This window comes from Melanerpes formicivorus, unplaced genomic scaffold (assembly GCF_026170545.1).
Source record: "Melanerpes formicivorus ecotype bairdi unplaced genomic scaffold, bMelFor1.0.p_v2 SCAF_2, whole genome shotgun sequence".
In the NCBI taxonomy this organism is placed as follows: domain Eukaryota; kingdom Metazoa; phylum Chordata; class Aves; order Piciformes; family Picidae; genus Melanerpes; species Melanerpes formicivorus.
The window spans coordinates 34,635,928-34,658,326 of NW_027142354.1; the positions used below are offsets into that span (position 1 = coordinate 34,635,928).

General features: G+C 40.9%; 1 protein-coding gene across 4 annotated transcripts in view; it reads left to right on the forward strand.

Moving 5' to 3' along the window:
- Positions 1–883: 883 nt before the first annotated feature.
- The window catches only part of PRKD3 (protein kinase D3), a 55,242-nt gene continuing 33,726 nt past the window's right edge, over positions 884–22,399 (forward strand). The window contains exons 1-6 of one of the 4 annotated variants that reach the window (XM_068156055.1): positions 889–973; positions 2,221–2,373; positions 3,648–4,675; positions 17,907–18,045; positions 18,916–19,047; positions 19,744–19,901. In XM_068156055.1, the coding sequence (XP_068012156.1) occupies positions 4,385–4,675; positions 17,907–18,045; positions 18,916–19,047; positions 19,744–19,901 (720 nt within the window). In that variant the 5' untranslated portion in view covers positions 889–973; positions 2,221–2,373; positions 3,648–4,384. Of the gene's footprint in view, positions 974–1,661; positions 1,874–2,220; positions 2,374–3,647; positions 4,676–17,906; positions 18,046–18,915; positions 19,048–19,743; positions 19,902–22,399 lie in introns of those variants that run through there. The other 3 variants (XM_068156075.1, XM_068156063.1, XM_068156045.1) reach the window with 3 other exon arrangements.

The window sequence follows — 22,399 nt, forward strand, 5'->3', positions numbered from 1 at the left end:
GAGATTCACTGATGCAAGAGTGGCATCAGTAATGCTGAGGAAGAATGAGATTTGGGTGAATCAAAGTATTAGAACTGGGGGCCTGAAGTTTGGTAGTAGACAAAACCAGCCATGCCCAAAAGGGCCCGGAGAACTTCTGCAGTAAGCGACAAGCTCATCAGTGTGAGCTACCAAGAGAGGCACAGGGACCAGCTGGCACGCTGTTTGCAAAAAGCCCTTTTGAACTACTATGTCAGAGCAGCCACGAAAAAGACCAACGTGATTCTGTGACACACTAGGTCAAGTATTTCCTGTGCAGTGATGAAGGGCCTTGTGCGAAGCCCTGGGGAGATCTCTGCGGGGCTGCGCTGCGCCACCCACGCCCCGGAAAGGTGAACTGAAAGTAGCTCTGATGGGGAGAAGGGATGCAGCGGCCACCGCGAGGGCCGGGAGCAGCGAGGCACAGGGCGCTCCCCGAGGTACAGCGGGGAGGGCGGAGGAGCTGTCGAAACCAGAGGTCGGCGCTGGCACGGCAGCGAGCGGGCTCGAGTTGGCGCGGACCCAAGTTTTGGCCCAGCTGGAGGCGGTGAGGGCTGGACAGGCGGGGCAAGGGTGGCGGTAGGGCGCCAGCTGCAAAATGGAGCAGAAGCAGCTGCCGAAGGCGCCGCCCCACGGCGCCGCACCCCGCCGTCCCGTTAGCGGTTCAGGGCAGCAACCGCCACAGGCAAGAAAACTAACGGAAACTCTTGCGGGGAGGTCTGCGCATGCGATGCCTCCCTCCTCGAGCCCGGCTCTCATGGGGCACCATGGGACTTGTAGTTCGCCCGCGCGAGACAGCCAGGCCGGAATGAAGCTGCGGGACTACAACTCCCGGCAGACCCCGTGTCTCAGGCCGTCCCGGGCAGCTCTAGTGTGTGCGGGGAGCCGCGGGGCGGGTGAGATGTGCGCGAGGGAGCTACAGCCCGGGGACAGCCGGAGTCTGGCGGGGACGCAGGTGAGGGCGGCAGGACGGGGAGGTTGTGCGTCGCCGACGGGGCTGGGAGCCGGCGAGCATGACTGGGGGGCAGTGGCCAAGTCCGCCGTGCCGGGGAAGGGCGGAGGCGGACGCGGACTCGGACTCGGAGAGTTCCTGCCGCGGCGGGAGCGGCGACGTCGTGGCCGCCGCCCCCATCAAGGGCTTTGTTACGGGGGCTGTTGGGGAGCCCTCGCTGTCCCCCCAACAGGGAAGCGCCGTCGCGGCGGCAATTCCGCCCCGATGCGTGGTGCCCCGTGGTGGGGGTGATGGGCTGAGGCCACATCATCTCCGGAGAGTGGCGCCGCGGGGAGCTGCGCCGGCAGGGGCGGGTCACCCAGCGGGGTTTTAAACCTGGGAGGGACAGGACGGTACAGGACGGGACGGGCGGCTGCCAGCACCGGCCCGGACGGGGCTGCGTGACCCGCGGCAGGCAAGACACATCCCGCCGCCGCGCCGGCGGCTCCTCCGGTCTTGCCTACTCCAGCCCGGCCCGTGGTGGCGGGGAGGTCACCCGTTTGCAGCCTCATCTCTGGCACCTGCGGGCGGCCCCGAGGTCCAGCGACGGGAACCTGGCTACCGCAGGGCAGCGGCTTCTCGGTGGGAAGCGGGAGAACGACCAGATCCCGTGGGGTAAGAAGATAAAGAGGAGCCACTTGGAGTCCATGTCTTGTCTAGCAGGGGGAAAGGGAGGCGAATTAAGTGCCAGATGTTGGAGAAGCTGCCTGAAAGCTGCTTGATTTGGGAGCAGCCCCAAAAAGGAAGGGGAGGGTCAGCGGCTCTGCAGCGAGAGCAGGATGGAAAGCAGGCTGCGAGCTTTGCAGCAGGGGAAGGGGGCAGATGGGCTCCCTTCGCAGCTCTTTTGATTCTCCGTTTTTTAAGGTATAGGGGTTTCTATATATATTTATACAAGCATATGGATTCGTAGGATGGAGTATACATTTCAGTAGGCGCTTACCTTATTCGATACTCAGAGTCAGTTTATCCTGACTACAGAGTGAGCAGTTTCTGTGGCTATCTTTTCGTGGAAAGATCCAGTCTTTCCTACCAAGTAGCAGGTATTGTGAAGGCACGATGTATTTGCATTCACAATACATATTATTAACATTCTGATTAGGCTGTAGGTGAGCTCATGCAGGGTGTTTTCATTGTATAAATTAAACTTGCTTAGTAGATTCAGTAATTCTTTAACATCATATGGCTTTTCCTTTTTCTATTATGTTGGTTAGGCATTACTGTTTTCTAATTCAGATCCACTCCTAAAGCTTGCTGTTTGCTGTTTCTGCTATATGTGAGAAATGAGGGAAAGAAAAGCAGTATGTAGAAAACAAAACCAAGTCATTTTCAAGCAAAGGCACTGTGAAGCTGCTATCTTGAGAAAGGTACTTAAATGTTACTGTTGCTGCCTTTATTCCTGTTTGTGACCTTTGTCTGTATCATGTTTAGTGTGTTCTTTAAGGCAGAAATTGTCTTTTCAGGTGTCCTTGAACAGCTCTTGAGTATTTGAAGATGCTTGTGCTGAAAATCCAGGAAGTATCAATTTGTTGTTTTTTTTTTTTTCTTCTGGAGCCTCTGTTAGGAATTTTTATCACAAAACCAAGAGGTTATTTTCCTTCCAGTATTGCAGTCTGCGTACCTCTCCTTCCTTATCTACTCTTTCAAATACAGATTTTGAACTATTACTCTGGTAAATGCCATGAGTGCATAATCTATTAAATGGACTATTCTAGTAAGGACAGATTATACTGTGTGTGATAAATTCTGATACTTCTTTTCTAAATTTTCATTTCATTTTAATCTTGGTAATACTATTTTTGATTTTTTTTTAATGTAATGGAAGGAAGGAAAAAAAAAGTGAGCTTATTGATATTAATGTCCTGCATAGATCTATGGCCTTGTACTCCTTTTGCATTCACAGATTACTTTTTCTGTGTTAGAAGTTGCATGGGGAATGTAAAAATGATTCCTTTTGAGCATTTTGGTTGATTGTGAAGTGTTGGAAATATTGAATTGAGTAACACAGCATCTTGTAACAAGTATTTTGAGTCTGTGCTTGTGAAATGAATTATTTTAAAATAAAGCCAACTTGCCTTTTTAATCAGACGTGAGCATTACATTTTTTTTTTTCCCAAAGGAACTAATATTGAAGTGTGTGCTGTGCTTGTCTTCTTACAGTCAGAGTTCGTGCGAGATGTTATTCAGTTGTCTTGAATAAAAGCACTAAAATTATATCCTGAATACATGCTACATGAATTTTGATGTCATGTTTTTTTGATGTTTTGGTGCATATAATAATGCATTTAATAAATTTCCTTCCTTACCCACCAGCTTCTCAGTATACACCTACAGAGCAGAGCTGTAGCCTTCTCCTCCTTTTTTATTTTCCTGTCTTGACTGTTAAGTGCTTTGCTTTTCTAAATCGCCATTAATTGAATGATGTGGTAATGTGTTGGGCAGTCTTAGATCTGATTTGTCTTGTGTATTGAAGTGGGACAACAGTTAAGTTCAAATTACCAGTACAAAATGCTACTAACATACCATGTTTGAGTAAAAGGTGTTGGTGATCCTGCTGTATCAAAGTAGAGTGCTTATGACATTGCTGTGCAATTTTATGCATTTGGTGTGAAGTAAGGACTTTGTATCTTTTCCGTTACAGGCAGAGTTCAACGTTTCAAAATGCTGGAGATTATCTGGGTGAAGCTTGAGATTACATTTAATGTGATTGTGTCTTCAGATGTTCTGCTCCTGCATTTCATGAGCTAAAATATTTTATAAAAATGAAATTGAATACCTTCAGTGATCTCCAAGTTAACATTGTCCTGCAAATTCAGAGAAGAATTTCTGAAGGAGGAATATAGATTCATCACATACATGGACTTCTGTTGTTGTTCAAGGATACTTTTTTTTTTTCTCATTCTAAAAGGCTATCTACATGAGGATAAGCCTGCATTTAAGATATGGCCTGTTGAAATAGGTGAATGAGGATACTTTTGATTTGCTGACATTCATTTCCATCTGTGTTTCCAGCTTTTTTTTTAGTACGTAAAGATGAAGGACGTGTATAAAACGGCAGAGCTAATATGTTTCTGTGAGGCCTTTATGTAAGCCTCTGTTGTCCGGACGTGGTGCTGGAGGACAGGCAATCTGCTTTTGATCAGCTGATTGTAACTGCAGAAAGAGATCCTTTTAAAGTGTATTACAGCTGAAATTATTTTACTCTTTGGCATGCACAGAATGAAAGGGAAAATTAAGTTTTACTGATCAGGGACATTTTACTGATCTAAGAAAGGGAAAGTTACATTGTCCTTGTTTTCATTTCAAACCAAGAACTGGCAATATATTTTTCTTAGAATTTGACTGCTAAGGAGATCTCCACAGAGTAAAGCAAGTCAGATGTCCGCAAACGACTCTTCTCCCCCATCCTTACAGAAATTTTCCCCACCAGCGTGTCATGCTTCTGCACCACAAACCCCGTCGTTGTCTTCAAGTCCCCAGTCGGGGCTCTCCAGTCGACTCTCCAATGGCAGTTTCAGCACCCAGAGCCTCACCAACTCCCGGGGCTCTATGCACGGGGTCTCCTTCCTTCTGCAGATTGGTCTCACTCGAGAGACTGTCACCATTGAAACTCAGGACCTGTCCCTCTCTGCTGTCAAAGACCTCGTGTGCTCTATAGTTTACCAGAAGGTATGGTATAAAACTGCCACATGCTAGTGATGCCAACAGTTGTTTTGTAACAGACTTCTGGTAATAACAGTGTGTGACTGGAATACGCCAAGAAGCTTGGTACCAGTTTTGAAGATACCTGTACAGTTAAGTGCAAAGCAACTTTGCTAACTCCTGAGTAATTTAAAAGGAGTGAGTTCTTCTGTTACTTTCTTGCTGGTGAAATCTAGTAAAAGATGTAGTAATAAATTTTCTGCAAGAGTTAGTTTTCACAGGATGGAGAATATGTTTTTTAGTTTCAGTGATTGTCACTGATATCTTAGATTTTTACTAGTTTATGCTTACTACTCCTAAGGAGTTTTCTTGCAACCGTATAGCCAGCCATAATGAAAGGACCAATTGTCATTGTAGAAATGTACTGCAGGTCTGCAGACTTTGTGATAGTAGCTTTGCTTTTTAGTTCTAGTTGTTAAAACCCCCACCAAACAGCTACTACTGTCCTAGTACGGTTTTTCCACATAAGGAATGCATATATTATTATGCATATAATAATACTACATGTATTATTATTATGCAACTGTTAGCATAAACTCTAATATTAGAGAGGGTCAGGCAAGAAATAAAAAAAAAAAATCTTAGCCTACTGTTCAATGTGTCATGATTAAGTTGTTGCAAGTTCTGAGTCTCTAGGATGGAAATGACATTGGTCTTGCTGTTCTTGCATACAAGCTGTACCTTTATTTAGGTTAGGTCCTACTGAGTAACCTGAAAAGTAGTTAATGTTGCTTCATAAAATAATGAAGAAATAAATACTCTGTACCTCAAAGCAAGGGTGAGTGTGTGTGGGGGGAGCTGAAGATGTAGATTGTTTTGTAGGGGGTGATTTTCTTTGTGACTTTGATTGTTGTGATTGGTATTTCTGGTTGATTAAGTTTAGATTATTGTTTTCCACTTAGTAACCTGAAAGGAAATGCAAGCATTATATAAACTTGTTTGCATATGCATGTGTATCTTCCCCCCCCATCTCGTGATTTAACTGCTTCTTCTATGTTTTTACAAACTAGTTGGCAAGCAAGCTGATTTCATAATAGCTGCCTGGGCTATCAGATGTGGTTCGGCATGTCAGTTCCTTCCTGAAGAGACAAGTTATATGGGTCAAGGTTTTTTTGTTGTTGTTGTTTTGTACCATGTGTATTAGGTGTACTTTTTTGCAGCCATTTCAGGGGCCACTTTTTCTTTCTGTATCAGTGCCTTCTCTTTGCATCTGCATATTTCCTGTCTTCTGTCTTAAAGATGAAAGCAAATGCATGCTTATTTTTCTTTTTCCTTTCTATTCTTCAGGGAGGCTCGGCTAAAAGTTTAGCTCAGGTTGTTGCTGTTACTGAAGAGACTTTTATATGATGAGCAACTGCAAAACTGATGAGTATTTCATGATAATTTTCCCCCTTTCTGGTTTTGACTCAGTTTATGCTCTTCTGCCGCTGATGCTACCACTAAATGGTTGCTCCATGAGAGTATGTTTGCAGGCAGCAAAGTAGTCAGGGAACAGCCTTATGTATAGGGAGTTCATCTTTTGTAAGCAGATTTGTGACCAGCACACAAGTGCAGTGTCTTCCCTCCAGCCTGTTACCAGCAGCAATATGTCCTGCTGTGACTTCTTTTCTCTTAGATCTCGTGACTGTTGCAAGCATATTAAATATTCTAGGATTAATAGATAATTTTGTATTTATGTAAAAATTGTGAGCTGTATTCTTTTGAGTAACGTCATGCATGTCAGGCTTTGAAAGCTTTGAAGCACTGGGTACACATTTGATATTCAAGATTGTTGAAGCTTCCCTTTCCTATGGTGTTCTACAACCTACTTAAAGTCTTTTCTTGATTGGCTCCTGGACATCAACGTTAGAGTACAAACTTTAGTTTTTTTTCTTGTGATAGTTCTGTAGTTAGCAGTATGTCTTTACTGTTTCCCTTTAGTGAAAAAAGGTGAGAGATATTTCCCTCCCTCCCCCTACCTTGGAATAATTTGTATCTACTTATTTGAGAGGTATCTTTACTAGAATTAAATGGAAGCTTCCTTACTTACTTGTAATAGTGCTTTTAAGTCACATTTCAGCCTTGTATTTCTCTATGTATCTGAAACAAAAAAGAGATTCAGGTATCCTTCCTCTTTTGCTTGGGAGCTTGAACTTCTGTCTTAACTCTATTTCAGTATAAAAAATGTTGATGAAGACTTAACAGCGCATCTCTGAGGAGACTGGGGTTTAACCTTTGTAAAACTAATTACAGCATCCTTAGAAGTTTTCAGAAATGTAACTTATACCTTACCTTTATTTCTTTTAAGGGGAATTAATCAACTGGGGAGAAAACAATCCTGCAAATGCCTGTGTTGGGGAGAAGCTTAGTTGAGAAATAAGCACTCTGTTGACCTGATGTGTGTTCATAGTGCTTTCTGTAGTGCAGTCTTGCTGTATTATGGAATCATAGAATGGTTTGGGTTGGAAGGGACCTCCAGAGGTCATCTAGTCCAACCCTCTGGCAGTGAGAAGGGACATCCTCCACTAGATCAGGTTGCTCAGGGCCTTGTCGAACCTGACCTTGAATATCTCTAGGATGAGGCCTCTACCTCTCTAGGCAACCTGTTCCAATGTTCCACCACCTTCATGGTAAAGAGTTTGTTCCTAACATCCAATCTAAATCTACTAATCTCTAATTTAAAACCATTGCCCCACATCTATCACTACAGTCCTCTATAAACAGCCCCTCTCCAGCCTTCTTGTAGGCCCCCTTCAGGTACTGGAGAGCTATTAGGTTTCCCCAGAGCCTTCTCTTCTCCAGATGCACACTGTTGGCTCATGTCCAGCTTCTCATCCATCAGAACCCCCAAGTCTTTTTCTGCAGGGCTGTGTTCAACATCATCGTATGCCAGCCTGTATTGCTATCTAGCATTGCCCTTACCTAGGTGCAGGACCTTACACTTCGCCTTGTTGAACCTCATGAGATTCTCCTTAGCCCGCATCTCCAGCCTCCAGGACCTTCTGGATGGCATCCTTCAGACTTACCAATCACATCACTCATGTTGCTATCAGCTGCACATTTGCTGAGAGTGCACTCAGTCTTGCTGTCTCTATCATTGATGAAGATAGTGAACAGCACTGATGATTGGCTGTGCTTCCTGCTTCAGATACTGCTGTTTGATGTAGCTCGTTCAGGATTTGCCGAAGGGTACTTGAAATTAGCATCAAGAGAACTGAAACTAAGGAGGACATGTCTGCAAGGAGAGTGAGATCAGTAATGCAAATATTTGATGTATCTTAAAACAGAAATGTTCAAAACATCAGGAAAGGAACAAAACTTTTTTTGAAGTTTAAACTTAAATTCAGGGAGCAGTATGTTAGTGGTGTTGTATATTGGAATGCTTAAGTGAAGTCCTTGTTAAAAACCCAAACATTAGACTTTTTAGTCTAATGCTTCAAAAGATTCTTGGATATACTCTCCATCTACTCTCTTCATTCCTTATTTTGGTTGTATGTTAATGTACCAGGCATACAGTTCTCTGGGGGAGTCTGAAAAGGAGTGAAAGCATGAACATACATGACTGCTGGAATAGAAGGAGTGTGTTTAGAAGCAGGGAAATGTGTTGCATAAGTTGCAGATGGACAGTGCATGTTCTTGCACAATGATCAGATACTACAGAGACAAGTTCTTGAGCCTGTTTTGTATTTAAGTACCACTTCTTCATTCCTTATATGAGAGAACATGAAGTAGAACATAGGGCTTAGTAGCTTGAAGCTAGAAACTTGCATGTGGTGGTGCTTTACTCCCATAAACTGAGAATTATGTAGAACTGCATGCTTTAAAGGCTTTATCTTATATCTTTTGTTCTAGTTAAACTAATAGTTATAAATGAAAAATATTCAGTTATTTTGTGCTTTACTTGTATCAGTACCTACGAGATTTGTCACAGCCTTTTTCATAAGCTTATGGATCTTTACTTTCATGATTCTGAAACTTCCCTTATATACCTTTTTCATCTACAGATCTGTCTTTTAAACTCTTAATCTTCAGTCATACTCAGCACCTTCCTTGTTTACATTTCCTCCAATGCTACGTTTTGCTCTGAAGTAGGCCAATTACCATCCTACCTTAGGGTGTGTGCCTGAAATCCTTGTGATCCCTTCTAACTGTTGCCTTCTCCTTGATTTGAGTACCAATACACTGTTCACCTGTACAGTCTGTTTCTTTTATCTTCCAAACTAGTTTTTCTTTTTTCACTTCACTGAACCCACCCAAACAGTCACCCCTTTGATAAACCAAAGGGATATTTCCTATGTCTTGCTGATTAACTAACCACTCTCTCTTTTTTTCTTCCATATTTTCATAACATGGTGCTCTCATATATATTAAATTTAAATGAAAAAAAGAGAAGCCCAACTCAAACTTATTTTCTCACTCTCTTCCTCTTCTCTCTCTATCTTTATATATTTCTAGTGTTTCATTCATGTATGCTGCACTTACTTACTGTCTTTATCTTACTGAACTTGATCCAGGTCACTGTTTTTTGGTCTGTCTTGTGCTTTAATTTAGATCACCTCCAAAAGTAATTTTTCCTTCTGTCGCCTGCCTGTTTGAGGTTTATTCTTAAACTTTCTCCACCAGCATTTATAATTCTGTTGTTGTTGAACTCTTCCACTTGTGGTACTTTAAGAATACTTCAAAGAAATAACTCTTTTAAATTGTCTTGCTTATGTATAGGCTTTAAACCCCTATCTTGCACCTGTTGCTTTCATCTTAATTCCTGTGTCTCTTGTGTGCTTAATTTCTTTGGTTTTGTTAGAAATAATATTTTTGTTGTCTTAATTTTTCTTCATTCTAACATTATTGCTCTCTTTCAACCATGCCTGTAACTGTCTTTCAACAGAAAAGTAATGCTTGCATATATTCTCATTGCTAGTTGATTACTAGCTTGCATTATTCTGTTCTTATTATTTTGGGGCTATTTTTCCATGTTCGGTTGTTTGGACATCATTCCCTTTATAGCCAGTCCTAAACATGCCACTGTTTACCTTTTAATGTTGCCTCTCCCAACAGTACTTCTGCTTTCTTACTGGTGTTAATTCCTTGATTGTTTCCCATCACATTGTGCACTTTTGACTTTCTTGAATTCAGGATTTTGTCTGTCAGTAGCCACTTAGACAAGTAGTTAATGTATTCATACTAATATTTATTTCTCCAAGATTATAAACTGTGTAAGATGTTGAGAGCACAATCCCTGGAAGTATAGCTGTGTTTAAAAGGAGTTAAATTTTGCATATTATGCCTACTTGTGAGCCATGGAATCATAGGATCAATAAGGCTGGAAAAGACCTCAGAGATCATCAAGTCCAACCTATCACCCAACACCTCAGGGCAGCTAAACCATGGCTCCAAGAGCCACATCCAATCCCTTTTTGAACACCTCCTGGGCTGGTGACTCCACCACCTCCCTGGGCAGCACATTCCAATGGCCAATTACTGTTTCTGGGAAGAGCTTTCTCCTCACCTCCAGCCTAAACGTCCCCTGGCAGAGCTTGAGACTGTGTCCTCTTGTTCTGATCTTTTCTACTGTTTCTGTAGTTTTATACTTTAGTTGTTTTTATAAATATTGTAGTCTTGGTACATTGTATTCCCTGATTAATAATTTGAATAATCTTTATTGAATGTGATCCAATCAGTCTATATGCACTTTTTGGATAGTCTAATAGAACTAGATGGGGATTTCATTTTCAAGAACTGGAGTGTGATTGAAGATGAAGTAGACTATGACATGGAGGGAAGAAAGATGATCTGTTCAAACATTTTTTTTGTTGATAATCAGGCAAAAAAAAAAAGCCTAACATGAGGACCACACAAATGTATCTGTAGAATTTTCTAACCAAGTGACAATCTGTATGCCTTATATTATTTGTGTACCTAAGAACTCAAATTTTAATTGGACTGAGTTAAAGTGGTTTGGGCATGTAACTCTTCAGTGAGGGCTGCTGAAGGGAAAATAAGTGTTTATTTTAAAATACTTGAAATTATGTTGTGAAAAGACCAAAATAAGTGGAATGAATATAAGCTCTCTTCCAAAGGTTTGGAGACTGCCATACTAATGGCTGTCTAACCAAATTGTGGCAGAGGAGTTGATTCGAAGCTTAATAAAATTTTTCAAGTGTTGAACAGATGTTTTGCTGATTTATATTTTTTTTATGGCAAAGCAAAAGCATAATATTACAAGAATCATATTATAATCCATCCATACTACAAATGGGTCTGTGTAACGCTTGTAGTAACAATGTAATGTGGTGTAGTGAATATATGGTGCAACCATCCTTCTGGGTTTTTCTCCAGGTTGAGCAAATTGTGTTTTGTATTAATCAGCTGTGTTCTTTCCCCCTTCCCCTCCTCCCTTGGTCAGCCTTCTTGATTTGTCATCTTTTTTCATATGGTCTAAATATGGAGCAAATTAATAGAGAATTGAGGCATGAGAAGCAAACACACCTGAGAAAAGATGAGTGCTGAGGGCACAGAGCTGGTATGTACAGGGCACATACGCATTTCCAGCATGGTAATAAGTTTGTGTGCTGGAAAACCTAGCCAAGCAGTAGTCCAAGTATGTCTGTGCTGAGGCATCTGGTGAGGGAAAGATCTCATGCAACATCTTTGAAGCTAATTGTCTGTGTGATAATGTGATTTGGCACATGATTCTAAAGAGTGGGAGTGAATAGCTGGGTAGGGATGCAGAATAATTGGAGTGTTCTCAGTGAATGAATAGACTTTCCAAGGTAATGGATGTTTTGCACTGTTAGACTTTGGAATTAACTTTCAGTGGTTTGAAGCATTTGTTTTGAGTTATGACGGGTCATGAGATACTGGACCTTGAAACAATATTCGCCTACGCTTTTCCCTAGTGTAAATTCTTGGCGACTAGTCCAGGACTTTGTAAAGTAAGTCCTGGAACATGAAGTAGAGGCATTTTCCCTTTACTGCCAAGATAGAAAGAAGCCTCATTTGTGTTACACTCCAGCAATACTGGCCACTGTATATTGATACAGTGTAATGAGCTATTAAATAAAAGTAGACATGCTGTAATACTCACAAGCATCTTAGGTAATGCCAATTGTTTTTCCTCGTGCAACTGCAGTGATGCACTAGTAGTGCTATTTGTAGTTGTTTGTTCTAGTACTGCCCAAGTACAAAGGATTGCGTATGTTCTCAATGGAAGTTGCTGGTATTGGTATGCCAGGGATTAATTCTGGCACAGACTATCGCATGTGTAGACTTCCCTTAAGTGATTTCCTGTAGTTAGATGCTCTTTTGGATCTGTTAACACTGAAAACAGTCTCTCTCTTGCTTTTAGAAAACCTAGTAATATTGACATTAGCAGTTTAGGTGTTCTGAGTCACTGTACAGACACTTTGGGCTCCTATGCAGGAAAGTAATATCTGTATAATCCCATAAGATAAAACAGGCTTAAAAAAATCTGCTTTGAGTTTTGTTTTCAAGTTTACATGATGAGCACTTAACATTTCAAATGAACTGGGTAGTGCTCTTCTTGAACAGCTTCATGTAACTGAGCATAAGTAAGGCTATAAAAGTTGTACTTTGCTGCATGGAAGAGAGAAAAAGTTGATAGTGTACAACTTGAGCATAGTTTAAGCTTTGTATAAAGATTCTGTTAAAGGATACACTTGAAATAAAAACCTTGTTAATCGATGAGGTTATTCTTGGCCAGCAGTCTGCACTTAGCCTTCTGGCTAAGGTGCTAGCAAAGAATGCAGTATTCCCTAATGTACTGGGGAGCGGAAGAGAGAGCAGGGCGCCGCACGTCTGTAAGGAGCCAAGCTGCTTGCACAGCTCCCCCATCGAAGCCTGGCCGAGTGCCTTAGACATGGACTCTGACAGGCCACCTGCAGCTCGTCAGGGCCGGCTATGCAGAGGGCAGCGAGCCAGCGATTCCATTGCTTGGGCGCTCAGTACTATAGCGGGGGCAGTGGAGAGTAATCTGAGTTGACGAGTGTGGAAAGGAGTGGTCAGAGAGGCATCTTGGTGTTATGGTCTGCTCTTTTATAATAGGAGAATCTTGGGGAGGGGGTGTGTATGCAAGGAAAGGGCAGGAAAGTTTTTTTAGGGATGACTGAACCCAACAGCCTTCTGGCAGAGATGAGACTACTGCAGCTCCATGCCCCAGGTCTGACCAGTAGTGAGACTGACCACGTATTCCTAGTAGGCAGACACTTGGACAGGGATCTACAACACATCCATACAGATTGTCACAGGCGGGCACACAGAGCACTGGCATGAACAGAACACAAATAGCAACAGTTGTTGCACATTGTACCGTTCTCTAGTGATTTTGGGCTTGGCACACTCTGTCCAGAAAGCTTTTGATTTCATTAGTCTTTCTAGTTGTTGGCACTACAGACGTGGCTTCCCTCACCTGTGGGCTGCCATCAGTTACTGGCACTCAGATTCCTCATACACACACATATGCTCAGTATGAGAACCAGTCATCCAGGAAAATAGAAATTAATTGAATTAAAAGGTAGGACAGATGGTGCTGATCAGGCACAGGGCATGACCAGTCAATTATTCTGATGAGCCCATGTTTACTGGTGACCAGCTTTTTAAATCTTCTTATCCCTTCATTTTATCTCCATGTTCATTCCTTGCTGAATCACCTCTTTCCTTGCCTTTCTTTCCTTCTGTAAAAATTCTGTAATAAGTCTTGTACCATCCTGGTTCCTTGTCATCTTATAATGTGTCCCATACCTTTCAGCAGTGACCTTTCTCAGTCCAAAAAATGTGCTCTAGAGGTCACTTACCTTGATGAATTTCGTGTCTGGAAATTGGGACTGAGGCTCTTCTATGACAGCGCTGGGAGGAGCCTGGACACGGCATCTTTTTCTTGGAGTCCTTAATTTGGGTTTCTGTGCTCCTCTGGCTTGGTGAGAGGAGCGTTGGGTGGACTGATGACCCCTGTGATGGGCCTGGGAGGAGCCAGCTAGGGTGTTGTGGGCTGCTAGATTTGTGCTGTTCTTCTGCTGTTCCAAGGTTCCTCAGCTATGTCTAACAACTGCCATTCAGTAGTACCAATGAACAGTTTATCTTTAATTCTAAAAGTTAAAGACAATAGAACATTGTTTCAGAAATGGAGATTGGACATGCACAATGCATAGAAAAATGTCTTGGGTGAAGTCTGACACATAGAAAATGTATTTTGGGTTTAAGACTTCTTCCAATAATTACTAGCATGGATTATTATTAGTCTTGTTAGGCCTGGGCTTTTCATTCTTCATCTTGATCTAGAAGCTACTGAGGAAGCTGAAGCTTATAAATAGAATAACTATTTTTTGTGAGGTTAAATATTATAGTTACAGAAGCAGAGAGCCTTTCACAGCTATTTCATGCATGTGTATGCATACTTGTTTTGCAGACAGGGTGGTCATAGAATCGTAGAATCAATAAGGTTGGAAAAGACCTCAAAGATCATCAAGTCCAACCTGTCACCACAGACCTCATGACTACTAAACCATGGCACCAAGTGCCACATCCAGTCCCCTCTTGAACACCTCCAGGGACAGCGACTCCACCACCTCCCTGGGCAGCACATTCCAACGGCTAACAACTCTCTCTGTGAAGAACTTTCTCCTCACCTCCAGCCTAAACTTCTCCTGGCGCAGTTTGAGACTGTGTCCTCTTGTTCTGGTTGCCTGGGAGAAGAGACCAACCCCCTCCTGGCTACAACCACCCTTCAGGTAGTTGTAGACAGCAGTTGTAAAATATACCTCTACAATGTCATAAGTATTGATGATACATAGCTTAAAAGGTCAATTTAATTAATGAAGAACCAAACAAGGATGTTGAAGACTACAGTTCCCAGTCTAGAACAGATGAATTTACCTTTCAAAAATACTTTTATTTCTTATAAATTAATTTAGCCTTTGCCTGCAATTTATTTGAAAACCCAATCTTAATTATAGGCCTTATGCTTTTGTTTACAAACTTAGGAAATGCCATCAACATGTATTCTAAAGAATGTAATGTCTCATATTCTCAATAATTCTACTTGTTGTCCCAAAGATTTAAGTATGCATCTGTAACTTTTGTTTATTGTAATAGATGATGCATTTTAGTCACCAAAATTAATGTGGTGTGTTTAAAAAGTTTAATAAATCCAAGATTTGCGCATGATAATGAGTTAATGGTGCACATGTGAGATACATATGGTCAGAGCATTTAAAGTAAGTGCTTCTTGGTATACCATTGTGACCTCTGGTTACTGGGGTGGGGGATTATGTGTAGGGATGTTCTACAGAATAAACCAGGTTGGAAAAGACTGAGATCCTTGAGACCAACCTATCACCCAGCACCATCTAATCAATGGTGCCATCTAATCTATGGCACCAAGCAGCCCATCCAGTCTCTTCTTAAACACCTCCAGTGATGGTGACTCCACCACCTCCCCAGGCAGCTCATTCCAATGACCAGTCACTCTTTCTGTGAAGAATTTCTTCCTAACCTCCCGCCTAAACCTCCCCTGGTGCAGCTTGAGACTGTGTCCTCTTGTTCTGGTGCTGGTTGCCTGGGAGAAGAGACCAGCCCCCACCTCACTACAACCTCCCTTCAGGTAGCTGTAGACAGCAATAAGGTCTCCCCTGAGCCTCCTCCAGGCTAAGCAATCCCAGGTCCCTCAGCCTCTCCTCATGGGGCTTGTACTCCAAACCCCTCCCCAGCTTTGTTGCTCTTCTCTGGATACATTCCAGTAACTCAACATCTTTCCTAAATTGAGGGGCCCAGAACTGGACACAGTACTGAAAGTGTGGCCTAACCAGCAGCAGCATGGTAGGTTTATGGTCTGAAATAACAAAACATGAGAAACAAAGATATTTTTATCACGAGACTTACACCTGTGAACTATCTTAGAGGCTCCTTAAAAACCTGTAGTTTGTAGGTGGTTGTGTTACACTTGGTACAAAGAGGCAGCAGTTTGCACTGGTTCTCTGAATCATCAGTTGCCCCTCCTGGCAGCTGAAATTAGTATCAGCATTAATAAAAAGTGTCATGTTTATATGCAGGCAGATACATGCCATATTCCTGTTGATTTTTTCTCCCTTTTGTTGGATTTTTTTCAGCAGCATGATGCAACTGATATAAATAAAAGTTATCTAGAGGATATGGTTGATGGTAGGATTGATATGGTAGCTTCCTCTTGTTGATACTAGCATTAAAGTGTGATACCTGGCTGAATGGTGTATATATTGTCAAGGAATAAAACTTCACAGCACTTCTTAAAAAAAAAAAAGTAAATATAACTTGTATTCTGGTTAATTGAGGCACAGTGGAATTTTGAGTTAGACCTTAGAGCAAGTTTATACACTGCTTCATGTATGAGGAACTGTCAGTTCCCTTGAAAGAATTACTTGTGTGCTCTATCTATGCATGTTCTAGATATAAAAGTCAAGTCCCATGTGTACTTCTAGAGATGCTGAGATGCATAATTGAGCAGGGAAGCTGATTCTCAAGGTTTTTTATTTGCTTTCTTGATACAAATAATCTTTGGGAGATTGGAATAATGTAATTTTCAGAATATTTGCTGTTTACTGAGATGAATCAGTGGATGAATATACTGAAATATGGAATAACAGGAGTTCTTATAGATAATTGCAGATGACCTATGGATTTTTAGCAATAGCATTTTACTGTATAAAGGTTTTAAAGGCATTTGTTTTGGAGCAATATCTGTACTGTTGTAGTTTACTATACAGAGTACAACAAAGTATCAAACTAATGTAGGGAACCTAAGAGTGAGTTGAGAGAGAGAGGAACAACCTCCTGCTTTGGCATCAGCCCAGTAAACCAGTTTCTTGGTGCTGCAGATAAAATATCTACTGCTGTCTGTATAGTTTTGTCATGTCCACCTTTTTGCTTTTGCATAGGCTCAGTGGCACAAATTCTGCCTCTCTTTGTGACTGTCCAATTAGACAGTACATGTTCCAGAACATAGAGATTCTTTAGTGTTATGTGTAATGTAGATGTAACATAACAGAGAAGGCCAGCTTAATATTTCTGATAAAGTTGCAGCTGGAAAGAAGAAATTCTTTCTCTCTGAAAGGGGAGTGTGAAAACAATGGGTGTGACTAATACCTCATTGTGTCTTTGATTTGGTAGAAACATGTCTTGGACTGTTTTAAAGACAATTGATGTGCTACAAGCTTCATGCAGTTTAGACTGTTACGTATTTACTGCACAAGATCTATATTACCAGACTGTAGTCTGTTATCTAGTTAATTGAAAGTTTGTTGTGTATTTTTTTTCCTACTTTTCCCCACATGTGTTTCCTGTTTTATTCTATTGGACACTTCTGTGTCTGTTTCCACCTCAATGGTGAAATGTGGTTTAAACAAAAAGGCCAAAGGAGCTGGCTGATTAGTACTTACTTCTCTCCAGAGTCTATTTATGGGCTTTTTCTCTGTTAATTGTCTGTTTACTTTTAAGTTTTTCATTTTAGGTTGTTTTAGTCACACATGACAATATTTTGAAGAGTGGGGAAAATACAGAATAAGAAAGCTATTTTTAGTGAAGTGTTATGGAATAATGTTGTGTTACTTAGTATATCTATTTCCTGTATGGATTTGCAATGCTATCTTCTGTCTTTGTGGGGAATTGAGTTTTCCTTTTCTTGCATCTTTGGATCCAAACTGTTGTAGAATGATGACCTGGAGCTTCTCCTGGCTTGTCCCTCAAGAAAAGTATGGCAGATGTTGCTGTCTGGAGCTATTACCTTTCAGACTCAATAAGGGTTACAGGTGGTGGTATCCAAGTTAAAGTCTATGGCTTTCAGGTGCCACACTTGGCTATGTGGGCCTGAGAGATTAAAACCTCAAAGGAAAAACCCAAAACCCTAACAGTTTTTGGGTATGACAAAAGAGGGCCACTGTTGTTGGTTGGGGGAAGGAGAGTACTTGATATTGATTCATTGTGTTTTGGTAGAGGTGGTTGGGTTTTTTGTGTTTTGTTTTGTTTTCCCTTGTTTTTTACTTTTTTATGCTACATTTCAGTTTCTCTAAAATAATCAAATCAATTTTGTTTCCTTGCAATGCATTAAACAATGTTTAATGTGTTCTGTAGCTTTTTTGTAGCTAGCATATGGTTCTGTAGCTGTCATTGAAAATGTTTATGGATAGGATTATCAAAGAGCTTGCGTTAATTTAGAGCTTGCTTTCTGTTGCAGTTCCCAGAGTGTGGTTTCTTTGGCATGTATGACAAAATTCTCCTCTTCCGTCATGACCTGAACTCAGATAATATTTTGCAACGAATTACATCAGCAGAAGAGATACATGAGGGCGATCTTGTTGAGGTTGTACTATCTGGTAGGTATTGTTGCAACAATGGAACGGTGCTTTATTAAGAAGATTAAAAGGAGTAGGACTTTAGGGAACTTTATTGTCATGGGTGCCTTGAGATCTTTGACTGAAGTCCCCTCCTGGGCCACTGTTTTGGGTCAGAGGTTTCCAGGAAAATCCAAGTGGTGTATGTAAATCTCCTTCAGTAGACATTTAAAGCCAAGATATGAGAATCTGAAGTGTTAGTACATATTTGGTCAAAGAATGGTAGCCATTAGGGTATGGTAGTGCTGGTGTAAAATACTTTTTTTTCTTAATTCTAAAGAAAAAGGTCAGAAATTAAATATCACTGTAGGAATCTGTATCTGTATTTGCCCCCCCCAAAAAAAAAGCATTGCTAGTGAAGTTTCCAGTGTTCCATGGAAACTCTATTCACAGTTTTGTTTTGATACAGAGTTCACTGTAATAAGCTTTTACTGAAAAAGTCCTTTAGAAGATAAAAATCAAACCTGTAGAACTCCTTTGTTTGAAAATTTGGTGGGTTACCAACAGCTTCAAAATTAAGTTGCTCTTTCAAATGTTTACTGTTAAGTGGATTTCAGGAAAGCTTTTTGTATTAGCCTGCTCATCTTAGTGAGGTTTTCAACATTGTGACTCTTACTGTTAATTAGTTATGGGCAGCAGCCTACAGAATCCAGTGGATTTTTTATCTCAGTAGAGAAAGCTTACTGAAAATGATGTAATCTTCTAAGTAGCTATTTAAACGGTATACAGTAAAATGCTGATGTCTAAACAGCTCATTAGTGTTCTTTGACATTTTAAAAACAACATATGTTTTCCATAAATCCTTGTTGATTCTGTGGCAAGAACTGTAACTTACTGCAATTTTTTAAAAAGCTTTGGCTACAGTTGAAGATTTCCAGATTCGTCCTCATGCACTTTATGTGCATTCCTACAAGGCTCCTACTTTTTGTGACTACTGTGGAGAGATGCTTTGGGGTTTGGTACGACAAGGATTAAAGTGTGAAGGTAAGTCTGATTTTTAGTGTATGTATATCTATGTAAGATGAGGAAGAAGAAATCTTATTTGATGTGTTAAGACATGATAAATGCAGTATTTCATAGAGCTGGAAGGGGTCTGTGGTCTTTTATCTATCAAGAAACCTGAGTTCTGATCCTAGCATTAATGCAAACTGTGTGACCTGGGGCAAATGACTCAGAGTGTTCTTGTTTCCCACTTTGTAAAACAAAATAGCTGGCTTACAAGTGTGTGTTCTTTGCACAAGGAGCACATGCTTCAGAGAGACTTCCAAAGGAGAATCCCTTTCTTTATGGCTTTTGTCCAGCAGTGGGTACTAATGCTGCCTGCTCACTGGTTTCTCCTTGGCTCTTATGTTTCAAAGTGAGGGAGCCTCACTCTGGGAGTGATGAAAGCCTCCTGGTGGGGGAGAAGTGAGGAGGACAATGAGCTGTTTTGGAGTCTTAAACCTTGTTTCTTGAGCTGGATTTACTGGATACCAGTATTATCACAAGTAATGCAGAAAAAAGAAAAGGAAAAAAAAAGATGTTCTTGTAGGTCACATGAAGAACACTAAAATAAAGACAGTTTAACAGAGCCATCTCTGCCTTTACCATTTTCCTGGAATACCTTTTTAACTGTTTAACTATTTTTGTTACTTTGGATGTTGGGAGGTTTTTTTGTCTAAAAAAACCCTTCTTTTTTAGGTTGTGGGTTAAACTACCATAAGCGGTGTGCCTTCAAGATTCCAAATAACTGCAGCGGAATAAGAAAGAGGCGTCTGTCTAACGTGTCTTTACCGGGAGCAGGGCTTTCAGTTCCAAGACCAGCCCAAGCTGAATATACATCCTCTGCCTCTGAAGAGGTATATAACATAAAAGGGAAAACAATTTCTGGTTTTAAATCCTTTAACCTCTGGGGCTCTAGATAGTGTTGCAAGTGGCTCAGAATGAGTACAAGGGAGTTCATCTTGGCTGTCACAATTTGTTTTAGTTCGTTCTTAAATCTGGTGAATCTTAGGCTGTGACACTTACTGATAACTATTGCTACTGTGAGAAATTAAATGGGAAGTAAATTATAGTTTTGTGTATTATTTTGGTATTAGCCTGTCACTCACAGTTATGTACTCAGAGGACTTTAGTTTCATATTAGAACAGTTACTTGATCTAAAGCAGTGCAGCTCACAAGCTTTTATGCTTGGAGAGGACTGTTCTGCAGTGAAGTTTTTCACAGAGTTAATCTAAAAAAATCTAAGCCCTGTCAAGGAGGGTGTAGAAGATTAAAAGTTTACAGTAAAAACTGTCATCTATAAAAGTTCTTTGTTGTTATGGTTATGGCTTCTGAAAGGGTATCAATTATACTGCAAGTATATTGGGATCATAGAACAGGACAGGCAGTGATTAAGATCTATTTGTTTCATTGCTGCTTTCAAGGTTGTGTAAATGCATTGCGTTTGACAGTCTCTCCCTCCTAATTCTATTACTTCACAGTATAACTGTTCTTACTACAGTTTAAAATATGTCATATAGATTGTTCTTAAACTAGACAGATTATTTTTTTTTGCTAGAGGCTGTGAAGGTTAGTCTCCAGCCATGAAGAATACTTATTCTGATGTTTATAAATATTGGTAAGGTTTATTTATTGAACATAAAAACATAATAATTTCTTCTACAACAAATTAAACTTTGATTTCTGCAGGTGTGATTACTATCTCTGACACCTGTTCTTTGCTCTCCAGTTTTAAACACTTGGCTTAAATGATCTGTAACATATTATGTTTGCAGTTCATCTTTCAGCAATCTTAAAATATATTAGGTCATATATACAAAGCCAGGTTCATTAACATTTTTCTGTAGATGTAGGTAACTAAGTTTATCTTGTTGCTGAATATTCAGTATAATACTCAAAGCCTTTCCTTAATTGCTGAGTCTTTAGTTTTAATGTCAAAGATTTTTTTTTTCCTGGTGTGTGTAATTTATAGAAGTATTTTTTAGTTCTCTAGATATTGTATTACTGACTTAGCATTCTATTCAGGCATACTTTTTTCTTTTAAACTGATAGCTTGAGGTAGTGATTGGATTTTGATTTGTCTACCTCCAGTGTCTTTCATTTTTTCCTCTACATATAGGAGCCTGCATTGCTGTCTGTGAACCATGCCAGGTTGCTTAAAAAAATAAGTATTGAGTGAACTTAGTTTTTTAGCTTCTGTGAAAATAAAGATTTGTGCATACTTTCCTGCCCTCTGCAAGGCTTTTCTGTCTGGCGTTTTCATGGTTTGTGGACAAATTTCTTTATTATTGTATCACTTTCTGAGATATCACCGCCTTCCCAGACACACTGATCTCTGTCTTTTTTCTTTCTTTCTTTATTTTTTTTTTTTAGTTGTTGGCTTTGTTTTGTTTCCTTAAAGTAGACTTGTAGAATAGTTGGGGTTTAAAGATCTCTTGCCGTGAGCAGGGACTTCTTCAACTAGATCAGTTTGCTTGGATCCTGGTCAACCCTGAACTTGACTGTTTCCAGGAATGGATTGTTTCGAGAGGCATTAGAAGCCCTGCACTAGCATTTCACAACCCTCATTGTAAAAGATTTCTCCCTTATTTAGTCTAAACCTACCTTCTTTTTAGTCTATTACTGCTTTTCCTGTTGCAACAGGCTATGCTAAAAAATATGTCAGAATCTTGCTTATAAGACCTTTTTCAGTATTGAGAGACTGCAATAAGGTATCCCTGGAGATTGCTCAACAATGTTGACTCCCTCAGCCTCTCTTCGTAGCAGAAGCCTTCCAGCCCTGAGGACTCCAGAGCTTGGTACTCCGTACTCTGGTTGGGTGGAATCTTACTAGAGTGGAGTAGAGTGTGGGAATCTGGCTATGCTTCCTTTGATGCAGCCCAGGACATGCACTTCTGCATTGTGAATGCACATTGCTGGTTCCTGTTGAGCCTTTCATCCACCAGTTTGGCCAAGTTCTTCTCTGCAGGGCTGCTCTCAATCCCTTCATCCTTGAGTTTGTATTGTAACTGGCAGTTGCCCCTATCCAAGTTCAAGACCTCACACTTGGCTGCTTTGAACCTCAGGAGATTTAAATTAGGCCATTCTCAAACTTGTTGTGCTCTCTCTGGATGTCGTCCTGTCTGCCAGGTGTGTCAGCTGCACCTTTCAGCATGGTGTTATTTGCAAATTAGCTGAGGATGCACTAAATCCCGCTATGTCATTGGTAAAGACATTAAACAGAGCCAATCCCAGTACCAACCCCTGAGAGACACAACTTGTCTGGACATTGAGCTGTTTACTGTGCTCTCTGAATATGCCTTCCAGTATCTGAAGGGGGCCTACAGGAAGGCTGGGGAGGGACTTCTCAGGATC